Source organism: Miniopterus natalensis, chromosome 5, assembly GCF_054644295.1.
Source record: "Miniopterus natalensis isolate mMinNat1 chromosome 5, mMinNat1.hap1, whole genome shotgun sequence".
Lineage (NCBI taxonomy): Eukaryota > Metazoa > Chordata > Mammalia > Chiroptera > Miniopteridae > Miniopterus > Miniopterus natalensis.
In genome coordinates this window covers 35,704,493-35,728,407 of record NC_142085.1, presented here as the reverse complement: position 1 = coordinate 35,728,407, position 23,915 = coordinate 35,704,493, and the positions used below count along the sequence as shown (strand labels likewise).

General features: G+C 39.4%; 1 protein-coding gene across 1 annotated transcript in view; it reads left to right on the top strand.

The window, feature by feature from the left end:
* Window positions 1-23,915, top strand: part of FILIP1 (filamin A interacting protein 1) — a 162,019-nt gene that overhangs the window by 69,024 nt on the left and 69,080 nt on the right. Inside the window, exon 2 of the mRNA XM_016207372.2 lies at window positions 3,034-3,315. Within this exon, the coding sequence (XP_016062858.2) occupies window positions 3,040-3,315 (276 nt within the window). The 5' untranslated portion in view covers window positions 3,034-3,039. The remainder of the gene's footprint in view (window positions 1-3,033; window positions 3,316-23,915) is intronic.

The window sequence follows — 23,915 nt, the reverse complement described above, 5'->3', positions numbered from 1 at the left end:
TTGCTGACTTTGTTGTGGAGATGAAGATAGTAGACTCCATTTGGCTTATCAAGAAAGGACCAACATCTGTGTGCACATGTCAGAGGAACGCAATGAATGTGAAATTTCAGTGTCACAGAGGAAAAATATTTGCTAAGACATTAACATCATGGGTCTAGCACATGAGATTTTCCATCAGCTAAAGCAAATTAAGGTGGGAGAGAATAGGGAACTCAAGCTTTTGACCTGATATAATTAGATAATTATAAAATGTGTTTTTTCTGTAATGGATTAATTCTGTAATTAATGAATTCAATAAGTAATGTTCATTTGTTAATTAATATAATCCTGTAAAAGCTATTAATGCTACAAAAAATTATTTTTAAATATTAATATCACACTAAAATTTTTAGAAAGAACTAAATATGGAATTGGTATAAGAAAATACGATTTTCTGCATGTTTGCAAATACAATTGATTAAATAAATGCATGTAACATACAGATAATTATGCACTTTTCCTATTTTAGGAATATTCTAGTGCTGTAGAGACTATAAAAGATACAGAAAATCCAGGGAAATAAGACATAAACCCATGCTACAGTAAAATACAAGTGCTGTGTATGATCAAGGCTAAGTATAATTAAGTTTAATACATCCACCCTCACTTCCTGTGCTTTGAGAACTATTGTCTGGAATTTCTATTAACCCATGATCTAAGTTGAAGTTGTCAGATCAATATTTGATGTGCCGTTTCTAAGAGCCTTAAGATCTTATGGAGAAACTTATTTCAGATAAAAGGAATTCATATGTGGTGTCGTAGGGAGTCACAATTCAATTTGGGAAGCCCATGTGTCTTAGTTGTGATGTGTAACAGGTCAAGAGTTAAACTGGAAACTTTCTATTCATCACCTCTTTTTTCTTTTTTTTGTCTTGGGGTTGAAGGCAGCCCACTCTGCCCACAAACAAGCTGTGATGAAATACAGTAGATCCGCTCTGAAGTGCTCTGGTTTCCATCACAAAGAAGCATCTCTTCTTTCTTCATCAGAGAAGCACGAAAGATGCTCTAAAATTCCAAGAACAGGTCACTGAGCTAACCAGAAAGCAGCGTGGGAGTGTCAGGGCCTGCCTCTTCCGTCTGTGCTGTTCATAGTTAGGGAGCTGCAGAACGTTCACACACACAATATAAGAATTCACTTCAAAAAAGGAATGTGAATGTAGATTTCAAGATTTGTTGAAAGAATTGAACAGTCGCTATCTGAAAGGAAACACCGCACTGTATTTATTTTTCTATTATAAACCTAGTGTTTTGAAAAGCTTTCCTTAGCTTCTTATGTATGCTTGGGTTCATAAAGGATATTTACTTTCAGAAAACAACATCTCCGTATTTTATCTGGAATGAGCAATGAAAATCTTTCTGCTTAGCTGTTCAAAGAAAAAACTATTTATACTATGAGTTTTAAATAAACCCATACACTGACCTAATATATTTAAGGGTGCAGGCAAATTTTGTAGTGCAGCCCCCGGGATATTAGAGCCTCTTCACAGCACGTTGAATCCTAGCTTTTGAGTTCAGTGTGTTTGTGACTTACCTGCTGGTCAAGTCCTTTTGCTTAGCGACTGACAGATAATCTGTAAAACATTCATCATGGAATGACTTAAAGGTGCTCCCCACGGGACAAGTTAGCTGCTGCTTTGTCTTTCTTCTTAATTTTACTCCCCCCCTACATACATACATACATACACACATATATATATATTTACTTTATCCTCAGCTGAGCATATTTTTTCCATTGCCATTCAGAGAGAGTGGAAGGAAGAGAGAGAGAGAGAAACGTCAATGTGTGAGAGACACATCTACTGGTTGCCTCCCGCTCTATCCCCTACCGGGGCTGGGGCTGGAGCCTGAAACCGAGGTACGTGCCTTTGGCTGGAATCAAACCTGGCACCATTCAGCCCTCGGGCCGACACTCTAACCACTGAACCAAACTGGCTAGGACTCAAATACATTTTTTTAAAATTTGTTTTTATAGTTGACCTGTTTTCTTCCAATTTTCTGTGCTCTTATTTCTGTAAGTGACTGACATTAAAGAAAACAACCACTTGATTTTGAAAAAAAAGGCTATGGAAAAATAAAATTCCATATCACTGAAAACTACACTGCCTTCTTCGCTTTTCCCTTTTCCTCTCTCCATTTCAGCCCCTCCACCCTTTGTAGATTTCTCTGCACATTGTAACTTCCATTTGTGTTCCTGGCAGGGTTTGAGGCTTGAATTTTTTGATGGACTTAGAATCACTTCAGAAAAAATAAACTTTTTATTTTACAACAACTTTAGGTCCACAGAATTGTTGCAAAGATAATACTGGAGGTTCCCAAATACCCCACACCCAGTTTCCTCTACATTTAACATCTTACCTTAGTATGATATATTCATCATAATTAATAAACCAGTATTGATACATTATAATTGACTAAAGTCCATACTTTATTAATCGTTCCTTGATTTTCCCTTAATGTCATCTTTCTGTTCCAGGATCCCATCCAGGATGCCATGTTTAGTTGTCATGTATCTTTAAGCTCCTCTTGACTGTGACAGTTTTTCAGATTTTCCTTGTTTTTGATGACCTTGCTAGTTTCAAAGATTATTGGTCATGAATTTTGTAGAGTGTCTCTCAGCTAGGATCTCTGTTGTTTTTCTCATTATTAGACTTGGGTAATGTTTGAGGGAGGAAGACCACAAAGGTAAAATGCCATTCTTATCACTTCCTGCCCAAGATACATACCATCACATGACTTAGCCCTGTTGATGTTGACCTTGATCTTTTGGCTTGAGATGTTTTTCAGGTTAGAATCGCATTTTCACTCTTTCTTGAAGGCCATCAAAGCATTTTCCTGAAGATTTTAATGATATATTAAAGCTATAAGGAAGCTAAGTGGGACTGACCTTTTGGTTTTTCTTTACTGGTGGTATTGTAAAGTTGCAATATGTTTCTAAGTAGTTAGAAAATAATAATTTCAATGATGCTAAAAACATCTAATCTTTTTTTGTGTTAGGTGGGAATGAGATCCCGAAACCAGGGTGGTGAAAGTTCATCCAACGGGCATATCTCCTGCCCCAAATCCTCCATCATAAGCAATGTTGATGATAAAAGTCTCTCAGAAGATGCAAAAAAGAAGAACAAATCCAATAGAAAGGAGGAGGATGTCGTGGCCTCGGGAACTGTCAAACGACACCTAAAACCATCTGGAGAAAGTGAAAAAAAGAATAAGAAATCCTTGGAGTTATCCAAAGAAGACCTCATCCAGCTACTCAGTATAATGGAAGGAGAGTTGCAGGTAGAGTCAAACTTTCTAAACTATTATGTTTCTAGTTCCTAAACTATAAGAGACTATGAACCTCTCACTGGATTATGAACTTCATGGGGACAAGGTCTATGTTTTTCTTATTTCTAAATCCCTAGTGCTTTGCACCGAATATATATTTATTGAATGAATGAATAAATGAATAGCTGATTCCAACTTCAAGCTTTTCTAGAAGCAGAAAATTTCTTCATGCTATTATTTTGGTAATAATTTAACACAGGTCCCTCTACTTAGTAGTAGAAAATCAATGAGCTCAGCTAATTTAGCCTTTGACTATGGTTGAAAACTAGAAAAGTCATGATTATTAGAAGGCAGAGTTAAGATCCAGTGCCCCTTCTGATTTTTTTCCAGAAGGTAGAGGAAAAGAGATAGAGGGAAAGAAAGAGGGAGAAACAAAGGGAGGGGAAGAGAAAGAAGGCTTTGTTTTAACACTTTTTTGTTTAAATAGCTTTACACTTTTCTTATTTTTTGTAACTTTCAGCTTTAATGTTCTAGAATGTCATAGGCATTGAAATGCACACAAATTCACAGAACACTGTACTGTGAAGACCCAATACTTTCACAAAGCATTTTCAAGTTTATTATCTCATTCAATCTCAATAACAATGTGGCATCATTAGCTATATTTTATAATGAGAACACTGAGGCCCAGAAGGGTTAAGGGTTTGTCCGGATGTCACCTTCAGCCTCCTGCTTATTGGTCCAGTGCTCTTTCCACAGAGTGTTTTCACTAAACTTCTGTAGCTACCTGAGCCATGTCCCCAATTCAGTATATGTTCTTAAGGATCCAAGAGGGAGTTGGGATTCTTCTGAGTTCCTGAGCTTTAGACAATTATATTTCTGGAAGCAGGGAAACCATAACTTTTTTTTTGGTGTGTCTTGGGGGCTGGGGTGGGCGGAGGAGGAGATGACTTATTAGCGGACCCCACTGCTTTCCTTTTTGCTTTAGTTAGGTTCTCAGCTTGTTTGAGCCTCTAGGGCAGCTATTTTCGCTGCTGTGCCGCAAGAATTTTTAAGACATGCAAATACCAGGCAATTTAGTATCTCACCTCTTTTCCCTTAGATTGTCAAATTAATAAATTACAACGGCCAACACAATAGCTGTCCAGTGTGAATGAATCAAAATTATACCTTTTTTTTTTTTTGTCAGATTGGCAAAAATATATTTTTTGGCTTGCAGCAGAATTTAAGTGAATAGTGTGCCATGAGATGAAAAGGCTGAACATCTCTGCTCTAGGGAATTATTAATGATTGTGTGAGATAAAACCTTTGTTTGGAGCTGTTAGCATCAGAGGTATTATTTTCAAACTAAAGTATGTGAGCTAGCCTCATCTGTTCCTGTTCTCATCTGTGTGTGCACTTAGATAAGGAAACCCCTGGGGTAAAGAGAAATAGAAAACATTACAAAACTCAAATTTAAAAAAACAAACCTGATTGAGCTTACCATTTACCTTTGGATAAAAATCACATTTGCATTTCACAACGAATGATGACATTTTCCAGAGCACCACCATTACTAAAAATAGCTTCACTGCTCTCAGAAATGTGGTTAATGTTTTGTCTACTAACATTTATTGTGTAAGGAAGCAGAATATAATAGTTCAACTTTTTAAGCTGCCCCCAGTAGACATTATTAACCTGAGTGAGGGTACAATGGTGGCCTTGGATATTGTCACAAAGCAATGTCATCAGTTCATTTCTCTCCAGGCATGGTGGCCTGTGTGACGCCTGTGGCTCTTCTAAGTTCTATATATCATGGTGGATTCTGAATGGCAGTTAAGATTCACGCAGCTTTTATGTTCATGGTGTTGCCAGATATGAATCCATAGCCTAGTCTTTCAAAATACAGGGTGAAGCAGGCATAGGTTCACAGTTGTTCACAAGGAAAATAATACAATAATTAATAAATAATAATACGAGAATGAGCTTCGGGTTTCATGTACTCACAAGTGTAAACCTACTTTTGCCCCACCCCTGTATAAACCCATACACCCAGGACATCAAAGAAATTTTCCAGAAGACTCCAAAGAAATACATTTTGCTCTCCATTAATTTTTAGGAATACAGCACACTTTATTTTACACAATAGATGCATTTCTGAGCAGCAATAGATAAATAAAACATGTAAGATATCTGTGGGGAGGTAGTGAAGGAAAAGAAACATGAAAGACCTGGTATTTTGAGGAATTCCTTGGTACATTAATTTGCAAAGCAAATAATTCATTCTCCACATACTTTCACATACATATGTAAGTATGTGTACTTGTAAATGCAGATTTTGCAATATTAGACTTGTTAAAAATGAGGAGGTTCTTATATTTAGAGCTGCAGATATATGTGCTTGCAGCAGACACCTGCACTTTAGTAGCATCGTCACATGGGAGTGTGTGTGCTGTAGCTAAGAGTGGGAGGCACTTGGCATTAGCAAACATGAGTGGGCTGGTAAAAATGTGGCAGCAATGTGCCAGGTTTGCCAGAGTAAAGATAAGAAAAAATCTATCTAAAGATTTGGTATTGAGAGGAGAGGCAGGGATAAGCCTGGTGAGGCAAGTTACCCCAGCTCAAGCCCATGTGCCATTTGGTCCCATGTGTAGGAGCATTTACTGCGTGGTCTCCCAGACTTTCAAAGTCCACCTAATACTCTCCCTTATGGGGTGGCGGTAAGGGACTCATATACCCTTACTCTGGAGGTGTTATTCCAAGGCCCTATAAAATATTGGGACTGACAGGCATGTTTGAGGTATCTTATTTACCTCTTTTATACTATATATGTGAAACTGATACTCAGACAACTGATATGACTTGCCAAGCTTGCTCAGCGATTTAGTTCCATTTGCTCTAGACCTAAATTCCCTGTGTCTCAGTCCCATGTCCCTCTCACTATATCATTTATACTCTAGGGATGTTCAAGGGTGGGTTCCTTTATACTAATCCTTTGCCTTCAGAATTTCTTTCAAGGAAATTTACATTGTGAACTTTGAGTCCAAAGCCATTTTGTGAAGATAAAACTGTTTTTAGGTAAGAAAAATCAAGAAATCTTTCAGATCAAGGAGGTGGAATATGAGCCATGAAGTTTGGTCATGATCTGGGTAGTGAGAAAAACTGGGAAGACAGCAGTGCCATGTGGCCCTGGGCTGGGCACTGTACCACTCTGGGGGGCTTCATGTTCACTATTCTATGTGGGTTGTGCCCTGAAGCTGTGCAACAGCTTGGCTTTGTGGGGACTGGAACTGCTAACGAAAAGAAGTAGGGTGACACACAGAGAAGAGGGCTTAAAATATTGAGGAAATAAGAATATCAGGTCTGCCTGTACGCTGGGAAGTGACTTGGGGAAAAGGAGCCGGAGGCTCACACAGGCTTTTTATGCTGATTTCTCTTTCACAGACTCCTTGTTGGTCTCTTCATTCTCTCCAGCTCTGTATCCAGGGTTTTGGACATTAGAGATAGTTCTGTATATTTCCTGGTTCGAGTGGTCTGACTCCTTTGGAGTCTGTTGTGTGATCTATGGGGACTTGTTGAACCAACACTGTAAACAGCATGGCCTTTATTGTTAGCACTGGCACTTTGCAAAAATTTGCAAATTTGCTGTTTTGTTTGCTAGTCCAGGCAGCCAGTGAATTCTTGAAGTGCACCTTTAATGGACATGTATTAGAAATGGAGTTGTCCTTCCCAGGGATCTTAGCATTTTAAGGAACATTGGGCTAGAACTAGTGATGTCATGACCCTTGTCTTGGAGAGGAACATCTTCCAGGCTTTTCAAGTCACACCTTAGCAGACGAGAGCTTGTTTTAGCACAGTGACTGGCTGGCTTCGCCGGCGTAGAAGTAGCAGGAATGGTTTTCATTATTACATTTGTGCCATTGATTGCTTCTAATAACAAGTACTTTTTAATAAATTGAAACCTTTTTACTCTCTGGGTGAAGAACTGGTAACATATTTCCCAGACTAAACTGAAAATAATGAAATAGAACACCTAGACCATTATTTGGGCACCATGATTAATTTCCCTGTGTAATTGTCCAAAAATAGCACTTTAAAGAAGTCATTCATTTTGGCTGGACTAAAAATGACTAAGGTTCAAAGGAAATGGTACTCACATCAAAAAGCCATAACACAGAAAACTTGGCAGAAGGATATTCTTATAAAATGATTAAAAAATAAGTTCCTTGGCCAGTGTGGCTAAGATGGTTGGAATGTTGTCCTGTACATTGAAAGGTTGTGGGTTCGATTTCCCGTCAGGGCACATACCTGGGTTGGCAGATTTGATCCCCTGTCAGAGGCAACAGATCGATGTTTCTCTCTCCCTCTTCTCCCTCCCTCTCTCTAAAATCAATAAGCATGCCCTCAGGTGAGGATTAAAATAACAACAGGATCCTAATTCAGTCTTTCTCTTGATGTGAAAAAATATTTAGCTATTTTATGTGGTAAATTTCCTTGATGTATTCCACTTGAAAACATTTTAGAAAAACCAACCTCAAACGGGTTTCATCATTTTTCCCTTTGTCCTTACAGTTAGTTCTCTCCTACCTGTGTGTAAGGAGGCTCAGAGAAAACTGGATACCATAGCTAGATAACACACCACCATTCCACCTGGCTTTGTATTTTCCAGCCTGAGTCAGAGACAGAGTCATCCATACATTGAGAAATCTACCTTCATCCTGGGCGACTGGCAGAAGAATGTGTTGTATTTCAAAGATAATTTATGGAATAGATAGTATGCCTGCGGAGAGTTAAAAGTTTCCTCTCTTCTCTCCTTCTGAGGTCCCTAGCCATTTTCTTTACTATTGTTCACTAGTTACTCTCTACCACTCCACCACCTACTGTCGGTGAGCCCTCTCTCTGTACTTCTTTCTCAACAAGAGTTCATTCATTATTAGGGCATTAATTAATTAATTAATTAATTCTAGATTGATTAGTCACACAATATTTAAGAAATATTGCTATGCTAGAGATCTGAGGAATGCAAAGATGAATAATAATAATACTTGTAGCTAAAATTTGATGAATTCTTATTATGTGTCAAGCATGGGTTTAGGCACTGGTTATTACAGCAGTCATGAAAAAAGAGTTTATGACCTGATAGGACAGATGAGAATATATAGCAATGAATATTCTGTAGAGTAATTGAAATGCAAATTATGGGAGTACAAAGGAAGGAAAGATTATGAAAATCTCAAGAGATGAGTAAAAGCTTCATTGAAGAATTGATCCTTGAAAACTTGATAGATTTGGACTGGTAGAGATTAGTGTAGGGCCAGTTGAGCAGAGGGGGAAGGTATGTTCATCAGTGAACAGTATTGAATCAGTGGAGTAGTATTTGGTGGAAGTAAAACTATACCTCCATTTGGAGACTACAAATAAGACATGTGAAAAACAATAGTTAGGAAGGGTAAGGATCCCAGGGGAGTGGAGTAATGCAGAAGTCAAGGGTGTCAAGATTATCAAGAAGAAGAGAGGGGTGTATCGAGCATATCGGCAGAAAGTTTCAGTTGGATTTGACTGAAGAGTGTTCATTGGGTTTGTGAATCTGAAGATCACCGGGAACACTTGCTGGAGAGGTTTCAGAGAGTTTAAGCCTATTTTCATTTGTTTGAGAAGTGAAGGGAAGTTAGAGAAATAGAATAACATGTTCTGTTGAAAATCCAGGAATTTAGAAAAAAATTTTTGTGAGAGTTATTCAGATTTGTGTGTGTGTGTTTGCTTTGTTTTTTGGTTTTAAATATAGCCAAAGAAGCCAAATATCCCTTTTCTTTAGCATAGCAGTAAATTATTTGTTTGGCCCAGAGTATGCCCTTAATGTACATTTGTTGACCTCCTTCCTTGAAATTACCATGTTGCTTTCCTCTACTTTTGAATTTTAAGTGAAACATATGATTACTAAAAAGTAAAAGGCTAATACAGTGTGTCCTGACTGCGAAGGCCTGTGGGGAAGTGTAGAACGCAAACGGTTTGGTAGTTGACCTTATTGTGTTGACTTTGAGTCTTGATTTAGTTCTGTCTGTATGTTAACAGGTTGTTGTGATAATTATTTTTAGCCAATAAAGATGTTGTCTGGAGAGCCATGGATAAGAAAGGAGGAAAAAGATAAGTAGCAGCTAGAAGGAAACTCAGGTTAAGGGAAAGTTTTTAAAAATGAAAGAGACTTTGCTGTGTTTATGGGTTAAGGGGTTATAGGACCAGAAAGGAGCAGAGTCAAGGATATAAGGAAGAACAAAGTTTTTGATCAAGCAGAATCTTGGAAAAGGCAGGAGGGAATCAAAGGTATGGTTTTGGGGATGACCTTGGGTTTGCCCTTGAAAAGAAGGGAGACCCTACATCTTTTGGGGATGAAGATAATGTTTGTAGCAGAGCAGTGGGCTGTTGAAGGAAATCTCCCTAAAGCTTCAGCTTTCTCAGCAAGGAAAAGAAATTATGTTCTGCCAGGCCAGTGTGGCTCAGCAGTTGAGCACTGACCTATGATCCAGGAGATTGTGGTTCTATTCCAGTCAGGACAAATGCCCGAGTTTCAGGCTCGGTCCTCAGCAGGGGGTGTGCAGCAGGCAGCCGATCAAAGACTTTCTCATCATTGATGTTTCTGTCTGTCTCTCTCTCTCTCCCTTCCTCTCTCTAAAATCAATAAAATATATTAAAAAAACGAAAAAAGAAATTATATTCTGCAAAAATGAGGAGACCTGGGCCAAGTAGTGATCTTAAGGATAATTATGTATGTGATGTATTGCTGCTGGGGGTGGTGGTGTTAGAGGAAGGTGATTATGGACAAATAGGAGCATTGATGTGTGGAAACACCATGTGATTCAACCAGCAGAGACACCATGTGTTTGCAGTGGAGCAGACTGTTTCGAAGCCTGAATGTAAAAGGGGAGATACATTACATAGTACCGAATCTAAGGTTGCAGTTGTCCAAGCGGCAGAAGTGAAAGAAAGTAGGGTGTGTTGGTGAGACAATGCTCAGGAAGAAAGAGGTGTGGGGAGGAAAGAGCAGGGCCATGGGGGGAAGGGAATGTGAGGGCTGGAGAGGCCTGAATTTGGGCTGTTGGTACTTACATTTTCTGTGTGCTGCAGTTTTAATTAAAGCAAGGTCTTGGGTGTGGTTCTGGGTGTAGAAGTGAGGCAACTAGAATTAATGAGATCAAGGAATGGTAAAGTTAAGATATTGGCTAAATCGCCCACATGAATGTTGAAACTTCATAGGATGATGGTAGGATTTGGAGCGGAGAGCAAGTCTGTTTCATTAAATAAATATGAGGGTTGGGGACTAGAAGGTCAGCAGATAACTGCTCCCAGGCTTTTTCTGAAGTGTTTCTCTGATCATGTCATTCTGTTTTTAGGAATTTAAAAGAGGTCTCTAGACCCTCTCTGACTGAAATTTAAATTGCTCAGACTGGTCTGAAAAAGCTATTTATTAACTGGCACCCCCTTAGCTATAAAAGCTCATCTTTAGAATTCTTTACCATGTCATTCTTAACGTCTGCAAAAGACTTTGAACTATATAAAGTAAAAGTGTCATAGTATAGTATACGTAATGCATTAAATTAATAATAATGGTCTCGAATATTTACAGTAGTCCTAGTACACTGTGATTCTGCTTTTCTGCCCTTTTTAACAAGAGATGTCATGATGAGTGGAAAAGAGAGCTGTGGGACATTTTCACAGTGGAACACTGCTCGGCCATAAAAACGAAGGAACTCTTACCTTTTGGGACAGCATGGATAGACCTGGAGAGTATTATGCTAAGTGAAATAAGCCAGTCAGAAAAAGACATGTACCGAATGATTTCACTGACATGTGGAATCTAATGAACAAAATAAACTAACAAAATAGAAACAGACTCATAGATACAGAGAACAGGCTGACTGCTGTCTAAGGGGAGGGGAGAGGGGAGGGCTGGGTGAAAAGGTGAAAGGGTTAAGCAAAGAAACAACAAAAAACAAACAGACACAAGACAGAAAACAAAACCTCATAGACAGACAACAATATGGTAATGACTGGAGGGAAGGGGGTTGGGGGGTGGCCGGAAAGAGGAAAGGGGGGATAAATGGTGATGGGAAGGAAACCTGACTTGTGTCGGGTGTTGCAGACACAATACAGATGAATAGGTGATGTATTCTAGAATTGCATGCCTGAAACCCATATAATTTTATTAACCAATGTCACCCCAATAAAGTAAATGTAAAAAAATGAAAAAAACCAAGTAACTCCCTTGGGGATGGTGACAGTTCAGATGGGATTACCTGGTGCAACCAAGCACAGTGAGCTTATACTGCAAGGGTGCCATTTATTGTTTTTTTCTTTGGAGATGGCTGTTTTCTTTTTCCCCTAAGGGAGTTCTACTTGTCACATGGTAAGGCTTTCCGTGAATCTCTGCTTCTGAAGAAGGGGGCTTTTAGCTACTCCGCGTGGCTTTTAAAGCTGATGACTCACCTGCACTTAATAGGCTCCATCCTTGGCGTCTCGGGCTGAGGTCACCCTGCGCGAGGCTGCCCAGTGAAACCTCACACCACCGACATGGTCGGCGTGCCGAGAATGGTATGTCTTTGCTAAGTTTAGGAGGCAGCAAAGAGACAGGTTGCTTTCTGATTAAAATCAGGACCAGATCTGATTTGTTGTTGAATCCAATGCTTCAGAATCTCAAGTGTCTGGTAGTATTGTCAGTGTTTTGGCAAAGAGCTTCGGTGTCATTCTTCAGTCAGAATATTTTTAGTGCTCCTAATAGAACCAGAAAGTTGGCTTCTGGCAGTGAGAATAATGCTCTCGGTGGCACCATAGGGGAGGATCTTGATTTTACTGAGAAATGTAAAAACATATATTAATAAAGAAATGTTCCATAAAATAAATATATTTATTATTTTATGACTCTCTGAACATGGGAAAATACTATATATAGGCACTATGTGAAAGATGGAGATTTCCCCCCCTAAATGTATGTAACCTGTATTTTTCTAGTGAAACTGATCTCTATTATTAGTAAACAAAACTATATCTAAATATCCAACTTACGTGTATAAATATTTCCCAATTATTTGGGCATCTGCTCTTGTTACATGGAGCCATTTTTACGTAAAATTAGGGTTTGTGCAGATAACTGTTATGAGAAATGTTTGTTATATGGAGTAGAACTGAGGCATAATGAATTCGTGATTCCAGAAGGACTTGGAGAGGGAAGATCCAGATAGAGAATAAAAGGAAAAAGTGAAGTCCAAACATAGACCTTAGAGAACGCCCATGACCGAGGGTGGGAAGAGAGAAAAGAAATGGCCAGAGAGGGAGAGAGTAGGCGGTCAAAGAGCAAGGAAACGGATCAGAACTGCGGTGTGTTGCGGGTGCAGGGAGGAGACAATCTCAGGAAGGAGACACTTCCAGAAGTGGGCACCCGTCAGTTATTGAGCGGACATAAAAGGTGACGTTTCAAAGGACTCACCTTTATATCAGATGGCCGGCATCCGGAAGCTTGGCCAAACTTCACTTTTGAGAAGTTTGTAGGTAGAGAAAGGTGGCAGGGCGGGATCTGAAGGAATAGTAGGAGAGGAGACACCAGGACACTTTAAAGGAAATTCCAGGCGTCCTGCCACTTCACCCAGCAATAAGGAAATTATGAAGACAGTTTTTGGGGCAGGCACCATCTAGGCCCTGGCTGAGACAGCTCTGCCACTAACGTTGGCCTAGCACGTCCAGTGAGGAAATACATGAAGCGGTGCAAAGGGTAAGGCAACAGGTAGGAAACAAAGCCAGAATGTTCACCCTCACCCGGTGTTTCCTTGGGACATCCTCACTCTTGGTCACTAGGCTGAAGGTTCTGCCAATGCCAATTTCTGGATCCAACATGCAATACTTCTAGAAAAAATTTAAGCAGTAATCCACTTTTTGTTTGTTTGCTTTTTAAAAAAAACAAAACAAAACACACAAACTTTATATTAACCAAATGGAATTCCAAAGTAATTTTCAAAAAGCATCTATCTGCACCATCCTCTAGGAGTCTGCAATTTAAAATAGTTCTGAAGCCTGGCCGGGCGTGGCTCAGTGGTTAAGCATCGACCTAGGATCCAGGCGATCAGGGTTCGATTCCCGGTCAGGGCACATGCCCGGGTTGCCGGCTGCGGCCGATCAATGACTCTCTCATCATTGATGTTTCCAGCTCTCTCTCTCTCCTTTCCTCTCTCTGAAATCAATAAAGATATATTTAAAAATAAAATAGTTCTGAAAAGAAAGATATGGACAGGTAGAAATTTTGTGTAAAATAGTTAAACAATGTAGAAAATGGTGGACACAAACTTACCTATGCGAGGATACAGGTACCTGACTAGGATGGAGGGAGAGAGGGGGAGTAGGCATGTAGTCAGGAGAAGATTAGGAAAAAAGATCCTAAATATTTAATGTCCTGATTTCCTGGTAAACGGAGGCCTTGAAGACAGTCACTCCATGTCTAAAGAGCACTAGGAGTTTTGCTCAATCTTGAGCCTTGTATGTAGGAAGTTTCCAGGCCCCGATAAGCTGGTGACAAAGGTCACGGAAGAGCAGGAAGAGAGGAGGGAGGTTCGGCTTCACCTAACTTAGGTGCATTGTTCTGGTTTACACTATTCATATGAAACATTTTGGTAATTATTAAACGGTGGGTTTTTTTAGAGTAAAGTGCAGAACTGCATATTTAGACCATGGTGAATTTAAATAGATTGTGTCTAAATTAGCGAGCTGTCACTGTGGCAGCACTACTTGCAACTGCTAGCCACCTGACAGTGTTTACAGATTCCTGGTCCAGCCTTTAACCCCTTCTTTATTCCCTCCTCTCTTCTGAAGAGTTCAGAGACACTCCTGAAAGTCACTGGCCAAAGGCTTAGTAGATAAAGAATTGCCCTTTTTTTAAGTGCTTCCTTCCTCATGATCTTCCCTTGCTTCGGCCCCAGTGACCCTCAGGAGGCCTTTCCTGGTACAGTGATGATGGAGGGTTTGTTCTGAACCTTGTGTGACCTGTGGCATCCTCAGGCTTGCAGACGGGGTTACGAGTACACACAAGGTGTGGAATATTTTTCTTTGCAAAGCTAACTGGTCCAGGTGGTATTTGAAATCTGACTTCATGAGCATCCTGTCAACCAGTCATAGACCAGTCTCAAAACACATAAAGGGCTGAAAGAGGCGCTGGCTGGGTGGCTCAGTTGGTTAGAATGTCATACCGATATGCCAAGGTTGTAGGTTCGATTCTTGGTCAGAGCACATACAAAAATCAGCCAATGAATGCACAAATAAGTAGAACAACAAAATCTCTCTCTCTCTCTCTCCCTCCCTTCCTTTCCTTCTCTCCTCCCCCCTAAATCAATTTTAAAACATTTAAAAAAAGAGCTCAAAGAGACTCATGTTACATGGTTGTCAACAGAGAAATATTTTATCCAAACCATCCATATTTAAAAGAGAAAGCAAGGCACTGATGAAAATTGTTGAAATCATTTTCCTTTGATATTAGTACATAATCGAAAGGATATAAACTTTGATTCAAGAATATCATTGGCACTTGGGTCTGTTTAGCTAACATGCGAATCTATTTGGGCACACAGTCTTGCTCTTCAACAATGTATATGTTTGTATTGGCAGGAAAGAACTTCTATGGACCTTTCTGAACAGCAGCCATTAATCTCTAGTGATACTTAGTCCCACGTTAAACATTTCCTGATCAAGGGCCTGAAAGGAAACCAGAAACAATGTGCACAAATTTTAGCAGGCCCTGCTCTCCCTCTGCCTTTTAAAAGTAGTAATAATGAAAACACATTTGCAAGTCCATGGTTCTATGGGGAATAGCTAATTTATGAGGGAAATCAGCGATAAACCAAGGGTTTGTATGTTCCTAAGCAGATGTAGGAAACAGACTCAAGGGCTGAAAAGCAACACTTGCACCGACGAAAATTAGTGTCCCTTGAATAGTGGTGTTACTGTTTTTGAACCCTAAATGGGTCTGCCCTAAGTTGACCTATTACAGTCCTTGCCATCTTGCAGTAGTGAAATTTTTTTAATATATGCTATATGTGTGTGTGTATGTGTGTGTGAATGTATGTATGTTACATAAATATACACACACACATAACTATATACATATACTTTTTTAAATTAGCAAACTTTTTTTTAAACCTAAAAACAAATAGTGCGTAAGATGAACTGTGTTCTGAAACAATCAAAATGTGCACACCTTGTTTTTTTCTTTAATGGAATGTAAGTTCCTCGCTTTGAGTTTACAAAGGACAATCGTTTGAGTGCAGATAAGATCACAGTTGCATACAGAGCGTGAGCCCTGTGTATTTGTTATCTTTGCAATATTTGACGTGACTTGTTTATAGGTGGTTGTGGCAGAACATGTCAGCCTGAAGAGCCAGGTATGCTTACTGCAAAATACCTGGACGAAGACCTCCCCTGAAAAGAAACTTACATGTTCTGAGCAGGAGACACCTCCACGGTCTCTGAAGAGTTAAGCACAGGAAGCTCTGAACATTTCACTTCCTTTCTTTCTCTCCTGAGCTGTAATTGCTTAAGCCGGAGGGGATGTAGGCTTCCCCTTTTTACTTATGAGGCAAGATGCAGGTGGTTGTAAGTTCCCACCTCCCCTGGAGTCTCACTGCCTCATTGTAATGAACTTCACAGATATCACACTCTTGTTTAACCACAGCAGAGTGGGAAGCAACAACCTGGTCGTTCCTATTGATTTTCTACCATATGACAGTGGATTTAATTGACAAGGGAATAACTGACAATTATGCAATGCCAGCTAGTTAGTGGAGGGAATGTGAAGGGGAGGAACGAGCCCCAGAGTCTCTGACCTCAAATAACTAAGGAGACCTGATCTTCACTGTCACTGCTTCCCTCGGGCATCCTTACCACCTTTCACATGGTTCATTGCAACAGCCTCCCAAATGATATGCTCTTCCCACAGTCTTTTATTATTATTATTAAAAACATATTTTTATGGACTTCAGAGAGAGAAACATCAATGACGACAGAGTCATTGATCAGCAATTTCCTGCTGGGGATGGAGCCCTCAGCCTGGGCATATGCCCTGACCAGGAATTGAACCTCCATCTCCTGGGTCATACATAGGTTGATGCTCAACTGCTAAGCCACACCAGCTGGACTTCCTGCAGTCTTGTTACCAGTAATTCTCCATATCACAGCAAGAGTTTGTTTTTTAAAATACAAATTGATCAATCTTCCCTCTGCTTAAAACACTCAGAGGCTCCCTGCTGCTCTGAGAGGCTATTAGGGACTGGCACCTGTCACCATTGCAGCCTCACCTTTCATCTCACTCCCCAGCCTGTGTCCTGTCCTACGGACTTGTCTGCAGTCTCCTGAACACTTCCCGTCTTAAATGGCTGAGAGCCTCTTCCTGCTGGGGAATATTCTCTTTCACTGCGCATTATGCAAATGATTTGAAAGAAAAGGCCCTAATATTCCACATGTTCAAGGTTGGCTGATGGGAGCAGTGATTGATTCTATTCATTGACTTCGGTCCTACTTTATTTCTAATGTTGTTTCTGCATCAAGTGAAGGTCATTAGGCAGGGAAGCAATTCTTCATACAAACACCTACTGTTTGGCTAGTGCTTAAAAGCTTTTTCCATTACTTGCTATAACTTGTTCATGTGTTTGCTCAAGGAGCTCATGTTAGAGGACTTCCGTCCTGTCCAAGTGTTTTTATATTTTGATAGAGTATCATTCCTGTATTTCTTCCAAGGTGGAGTCTTATTGTAATTATATGCTCAGAAATCATGAAATTATAAGACAAGGGAAGTGTATGGATGGAGCCATGCTCTGATTCTGTAGTAAACCTGAGTCTAAATGTGAAAATGTAATTATAGGGGTAACATTTATATATATGTATTTTAAAATTTAATGTTAAAAATATTTTTTGTGTGATTTAAAACAACAGTTTTATTATCTTTTATGGTTTTTATTATTGAGATATAATTGACACATAACATCAATTTCAGGTGTACAACGTAATGATTCAATAATTGTATGTATTGTGAAATGATTATCACAATGTCCAGTTACCTTAAAAATATTTTACTTAAACATTTTATTGGTTAATTCACACATATGGTTGAAAAGCTAGAAAAAGATATAATGTATACAAGTATGTATATATATATTTTACATAAATGGAGCATATTAGATACATTGTTCTGCAATGGGCCTTTTTCAGATCTCAGATATGCCTTGGAAATCTTTCCCTATTAGAATATATGGAGATTTTACATTCTTTTTGATCGCTGCAGAATATATGGTAGTTGGGTGTACCTTAGTGCAGTCCCCTGTTGATGGACATCTAAGCTGTATGCAGCCTTTGTTGATCACAGTTAATGTGGCATGAGTACATTATGCATACATCTTCTCACACATGTGAGAGTGTTTGTCTTGGCCATAATCCCAGCATTAAAATTCCTGAGTCAAAGGGTATACAAATCTGTGGTAGATTTTGTGAAGTTTCCTTCATAAACTTGTTTTCTCACACTCTTGCCAACACAGTAAAGTATCACTTGTTTTGCCAATCTGATGTTTTGATTCCTTTGTCAATCTGATAGGTGAAATGGGTATTTCCTTGTAGTTTAATTTACATTTTCCTATGAGTGAGATCGAGCATCTTTTCAAATGTTTTTAGAGGTATTTGTGTTTCCTTCTAGTGACTAGTCTGTTCCTATCCTTTATCTGTTTTTCCATTGGATTGTTGTTCTTTTATTGATTAATACAAGTTCTTTTTTTTTTTTTTAAATATATCTTTATTGATTTCAGAGAGAGGAAAGGAGAGGGAGAGATAGAGATAGAAACATCAATGATGAGAGAGTCATTGATCGGATGCCTCTTGCATGCCCTGACTGGGGATCGAGCCCGCAACCGGGCATGTGCCCTGACAGGAATCGAACCCCGATCATCTGGATCTTAGGTCCACACTCAACTGCTGAGCCATGCCCGGCCAGGCCAAGTTCTTTATATAGTAAAGAAATTAGCTCTTTGTTTGTGACATGAGCTATAAATAAAATATTTTTCCCATGTCATTATTATTATTTTCTAAATATATCTTTATTGATTTCAGAGAGAGGAAAGGAGAGGGAGAGGGAGAGATAGAAACATCAATGATGAGAGTCATTGATCAGCTGTCTAGCCTGCAACCCAGGCATGTGCCCTGACCAGGAATCGAACCCCGATCTCCTGGATCCTAAGTCGACGCTCAACCGCTGAGCCATGCCCGGCCGGGTTCCCATGTCATTATTTTTATTTTGCCTTTGCTTTTAGCATTTCTTGCTATGCAGAATCTATTATTATTATCATTAGCTAGAAATCCATCTTTTCTTATATGGCTTCTGATTTGAATCAGACTTAGAAAGGCCTTTCTACTCTTATAGCATGAAAATTTCCTTTCAGATTTTTTTGTAGTATCCCCCTCATTTCCCCATTTAAACATTTTATCCATCTGGAATTCATCTTTGATTGAGGCGAGCCACTTTACTTTTCTGTGGGTGGCTGTTGTATCAGTCAGGGTCTAGTCAGGAAGACAGAAACCGCTTTAGATGTTTCAAAGAGAAAGAAGTTAATAAAGGGATTTGGTTACACAGATGTTAGGAAGCTGAAAGAATTTTAAAAATGCTGAGGCAATGAGATAATAACTGCAAGAAGCAGCTACTACCTCTAGAGCTGGGGGAACAAAGGGAAGAAGTAAAATTACCTAAACACAGGCGTTCAGAAGAGGATCCTCCCGAGGAGGGCTCCCTGCCCTGCTCCTGCTGGTGCCTCCGAGGGAGCTGGACCAGGCTGCTGCTAGAAGAGCTGAAGAAGCTGGAGCTGAAGCTGGAGCTAACTGCTGCTGCTGGAGCAACACTGCAGAAACAGGACAAAACAAAGGAGCGCCCCTTTCTCCCCACCCCACCTTTCAGCATCCCTCTGAAGACCCCTCTTGGCAGAACCCGCCAGGCAGCAGCAGGCACAGGAGTCCGGGAGAGGCAATTTGCAGAGTTCCAGACTCGGCATCAGAGGGCAGAATACAGATAAATGGTTTTACAACTAAGAGATACTAAGTAGATAACTCTTAAACAATCACATTTTCTCTATTTTTTGAAATGTCACTTTAAGCCTATAATACAGCGATTTTCAACCCATGTGCCCCAAGAATTTTTAAAACACGCAGTGCCTGGCTATTTAGTCAGGGGCACTGACCTCTTTTTTCTTAGACTGTCAAATAAAAAGAATGACAAATTGGGCTGTTTCCAGATCTTAGCGATTATAAATAACACTGCAGTGAACATAGGGGTGCATTTATTCTTTCAAATTAGTGTTTTGAATTTCTTCTGATAAATCCCCAGAAGTGGAATTGCTGGGTCATAAGGCGGCTCCATTTTTAATTTTTTGATGTAACTCCACACTGTTTTCCATAGTGGCTGCACCAGTCTGCATTTCTACCAGCAGTGCACGAGGATTCCCTTTTGTCCACATTTTCACCAACACTTGTTGTTTGTTGATTTATTGATGGCAGCCACTCTGACAGGTGTGAGGTAATATGTCATTGTGGTTTTAATTTGCATCTCTCTGATGATTAGTGACACGGAGCAACTTTTCATACGCCTATTGGCCATCTGTATGCCCTCTTTGGAAAACTGTCTCTTCAGGTCCTCTACCTTTTAAAAAAATTTTGTTAATTTTTATTTATTGATTTTAGAGAGAGTGAGGAAGGGGGAAGAAGAGAGGGGAGAGAGATATCTATCTGTTGTTCCACCAATTTACCCTTTTATTGGTTGGTTTCTTGTATGTACTTTGGTGTTGAGTTGTATGAGTTCTTTATAAATTTTGCACACTAACCCAAGAGAGTACAAGCAAGAGAGAGAAGGGGCATGAAACTAAGGCGTATGCAATTAAAACTGAAGCTGGATGAGAAGGAAAGTGAGCACATGGGAGGAGGGAGAGTGGAGCCAGTGAAAGTATACTAAAGTCAATGGATTGTAGATTATGCTGCCATCAGAGGCTGTTAGAGTTGGGGTTCTAGAGGGAGTGAGGTGCTAATATAGGAGATGGTAGCTGAGACTTGAAATTATAGTTGGTTGAATTTTTGGTAATAATGGCAAGCACTAGTGTATAATATGACCATAGAAGTTGAGAGACTGAAGTAGTGTGAAGGGCAGAATTATTAGAAGAGAGAAGTTCAATGAATTGGGAGGTCATGATATCAGAATAATCATCGGAGGTAATGTTGAAATCACCAAGAAATTGGACAGAAGCGGTGTTAGAGTATCAGCAATCCAGGAGTTAACAACTTTGAGAAAGAAAGAGTGAATGACCGTGGGGATGTGAATGGCACCTGACTACAAAAAGAAAGGATACAAACTGATATTGTCAGGAGATTCAAGGCTAGGACATTTTAGGGAAGAGGGAGAGAGAATGATCTGGAAACAGTGATGCAAAGCAAGGCGGAAATGTGCTCCTCCTCCAGGTCCATTGGTACAAAGAGAATGGGAAAGAAACTATTTCCTTTCTCTGAGGGCTTTTGGGGGAGCAGTGTTCTCAGGGGCGTGGCAGAGTTTCCTTAGGGAAGTGGTTCTCAAAGTTGTCTGCAGATGCTGGGGCCACATTCCAGACCAAATAACAACCCCTGGAAGTAGGAGGTGGGAGTCAGTATTTAAAAAAATGTTTACATGATTCCAATGTGCAGTCAAATTTGAAAATCACTGCCTTAGAGCAAGGAGGTGAAGGGAACATTCTCAGAAGAGTTTGTGAATGTAGAAGAAGTGGCTTGTAGTTGAACTTGAGTTTCAAAGAACACAGTGAAAGAATTTCAAGGGAAGGGATGGGTGAGATATAGGATTAGGAAAGATGATGGCAGAGCCCAATGCAGTTTGAGTTTGGGAGGTGAGTTTTCTCTGGGTTTTTTACTTGTACCTAATGTACCAAGTGCCTTTGTTCTAGCCGCTACAATATCAGAAATACATAATTGTTTACTTTATTTATGGCTTTGGTGAGTCCTTAGGCGCTGTGGCTAGAAAAAGCAATGCCAGACATGTCAGCAAGAGATGCTTCAAATGGCTTTTCTGTGGTTAAGTCATCTAGGGATGCAAGCCTTCAGAAATGATCCCCACGAATATGACACCATCTGTGAGAGGGCCCCCAGAACTTCAGCTGGAAAGACTGAGCCTGTATTGCTGTGGCTCCACGGTGCCTTGCAAAATTAGCTCTTGGAATTAAGCATGTGTGAAGAGTGGCTGCAGAAAGAGGGCATTCAGGTTTCGTGTTTATTTCCCTTGAAGGTCCTGGAGAAATTGGAAGGAAATCTAGGGATATTCCTATAATATTATTTAAGATCGGCCAGCGTTGAACATAAAATGATGAGTTCAGCATCGAGAAATCTGGCAGCACTGATTGTCTGATCTCACCCACCTGCCTCGTCTATTGAGTCATCTTCACCACGCTTTCATCTGACCATTAGCTTGTGGATGGTGGAGCAAGATCACGGCAGCTCAGTTAAGGTTCCTAACACAGAAACTCAGTAGAGGTCAGTGCATATCAATTGTCTGAAACAATAGTATTTGGCACCTTGATAACTACAAATAAGCAGCAGGAGTTTGAAATAACTAAGGGGATCATGAGCCATTTTATTGACCCTACCGTAATCAAGAAAGCACTTTTCCTGAAAGTTCCCAGCTATTAATATGAATGTTGGCCAGTGGTTCTTAGTCATTTATTGTGAAATAGCTGATGCGCTGGGAACATTATACAAGCTGGTAAAACAGACATTTTTAAATATCAGAACCAATATCACGCTGTCTGATAAAGCTCAAGCTTAGACTGTCATAAAAAAAATTCCTAAGCGTCTAAAGTAATGAGACCATGATATATAATCTGCTTAACCAGAGTGATCCCACTTTAAATGATGACTGGTTATTGGCAGTGTTTGCTGATAGGCTTATAACAAAATCTAGTTTGTTCAACATCTTTCCTCAAGAAGACTTTGTAAAAAAAAAATTTGGTTGGCTGTAGGAACTGCATATGAGGAAAAAGCTTGCTTGTAAATAATACTTTACATATGCACCGATCTGAAAATTCAGGTAAAAATATTGACTCACATATTTTGAGCTCAGCAACCACATTCCAATTGCGAATAGACAAATAATGTATTTGAATACACAAATTTCAGTGAAATGTCAATTACTTTTTTAGGATATTGATTTTAGAGCATGTCAGGATTCCTTCAACTATGCCCAATGGCAATCAAATATTTATTTAAAAAAATTGACCTGGCCTAAAATATTGCTCATTTCACATTTTTAAAATGAATTAATTAGCATATGGATTGATTCCTGCTTGAGATTGTTGCAATGTATTTACTAATGATTTAGTATAATGGAGAGATCTCTCATCTGAGAATCAGGAGATCTGAGTTCTAACATGTAATCAACAACCAGTTAGTTGTACTCCTTGGGAAAATCACTGACTTCCCTGAAACTGTGTTTCCTTAGCAGTAAATTAAGTGGTTAAAGTTCTGTCCTACTCTAAATATCTCTGATTCTATGAATCAAATGTTCTGCTAAGGCTTGGAGCGATTTAGGTTGGTCAAAAAACTGTTAACTAAAGTTAATCATTCCTCATGACTTCCCTACACCATGCTCTGAGACTTTTCTCTCATCTTTTCTTCCAAAAGGTGGCTTGATGAACAAATAGCTATAGGAATTATCTTCCCAAATCTCATTTCTATTGGATTATAAAGTCATACAAGCACAGGATTGTGTCCTAGTTGTTTGGGATCCATCGCAATAACCAGCAGAATAGCAATTTTACATAGAGCTGCTAAATGAGTAGTTAATAAATAGGAGGAAGGAAGGAAAAAGGGAGGGAAAAAGGAAGGAGAAAACACCTGTTCCCTGTATGTTATGTGCTGGTACCAGTGAAAAGCAAAGCAGTAGCTACTCCCTTCCACTTTTATCTAAAGGAGGGAACAGGACAAATCAGAGAGATGTTTGGTAAAGATTTTATTTAATTACTACAGGCACAATCATAGTAGAGATCTTTATTTCAAACAAATTCAGCCTTGTGGAAGTCTTGTCCAACACAATTATTTGATTTTTCTCTTTAGTTTGATCTAAACTTGGGTTGAAGATTCAAGTAAGAAGCGTTGAGAAAACTGAAAAAGACTAAGTTGAGAGATGGACATATAAAAATAGAGGCAACCTGATCAATTTATTGAAAAACAAATAAGCAAGACATAACTCTTAGTTTTAGTAAAATTAGTATTAGCATCAATAGCATTTCATTCTTCTTGAGCTTTACATTATATTTCAATAAAAAATAAAGTGGTATGTATTTGAGACATCCTATAATAATACATATATATATGGAGACTTTATAAAGTATAACCCCAGTTCTGGGGGTCGGTTGCCTAGATTAGCATCCTGACACCATCACTTATTAATTGCGCTACTTTGGGCAACTCACTGAATTTCTTTGTGCCTTCCTCAGATCTCTCATCTATAAAATGGTGATAATAATGGTATCTATCTGATAAGGTTATTATGACGTTTAAAACTGTTTGCAAAGCACTTTGCACGTTTCCAGTTACTATTAACT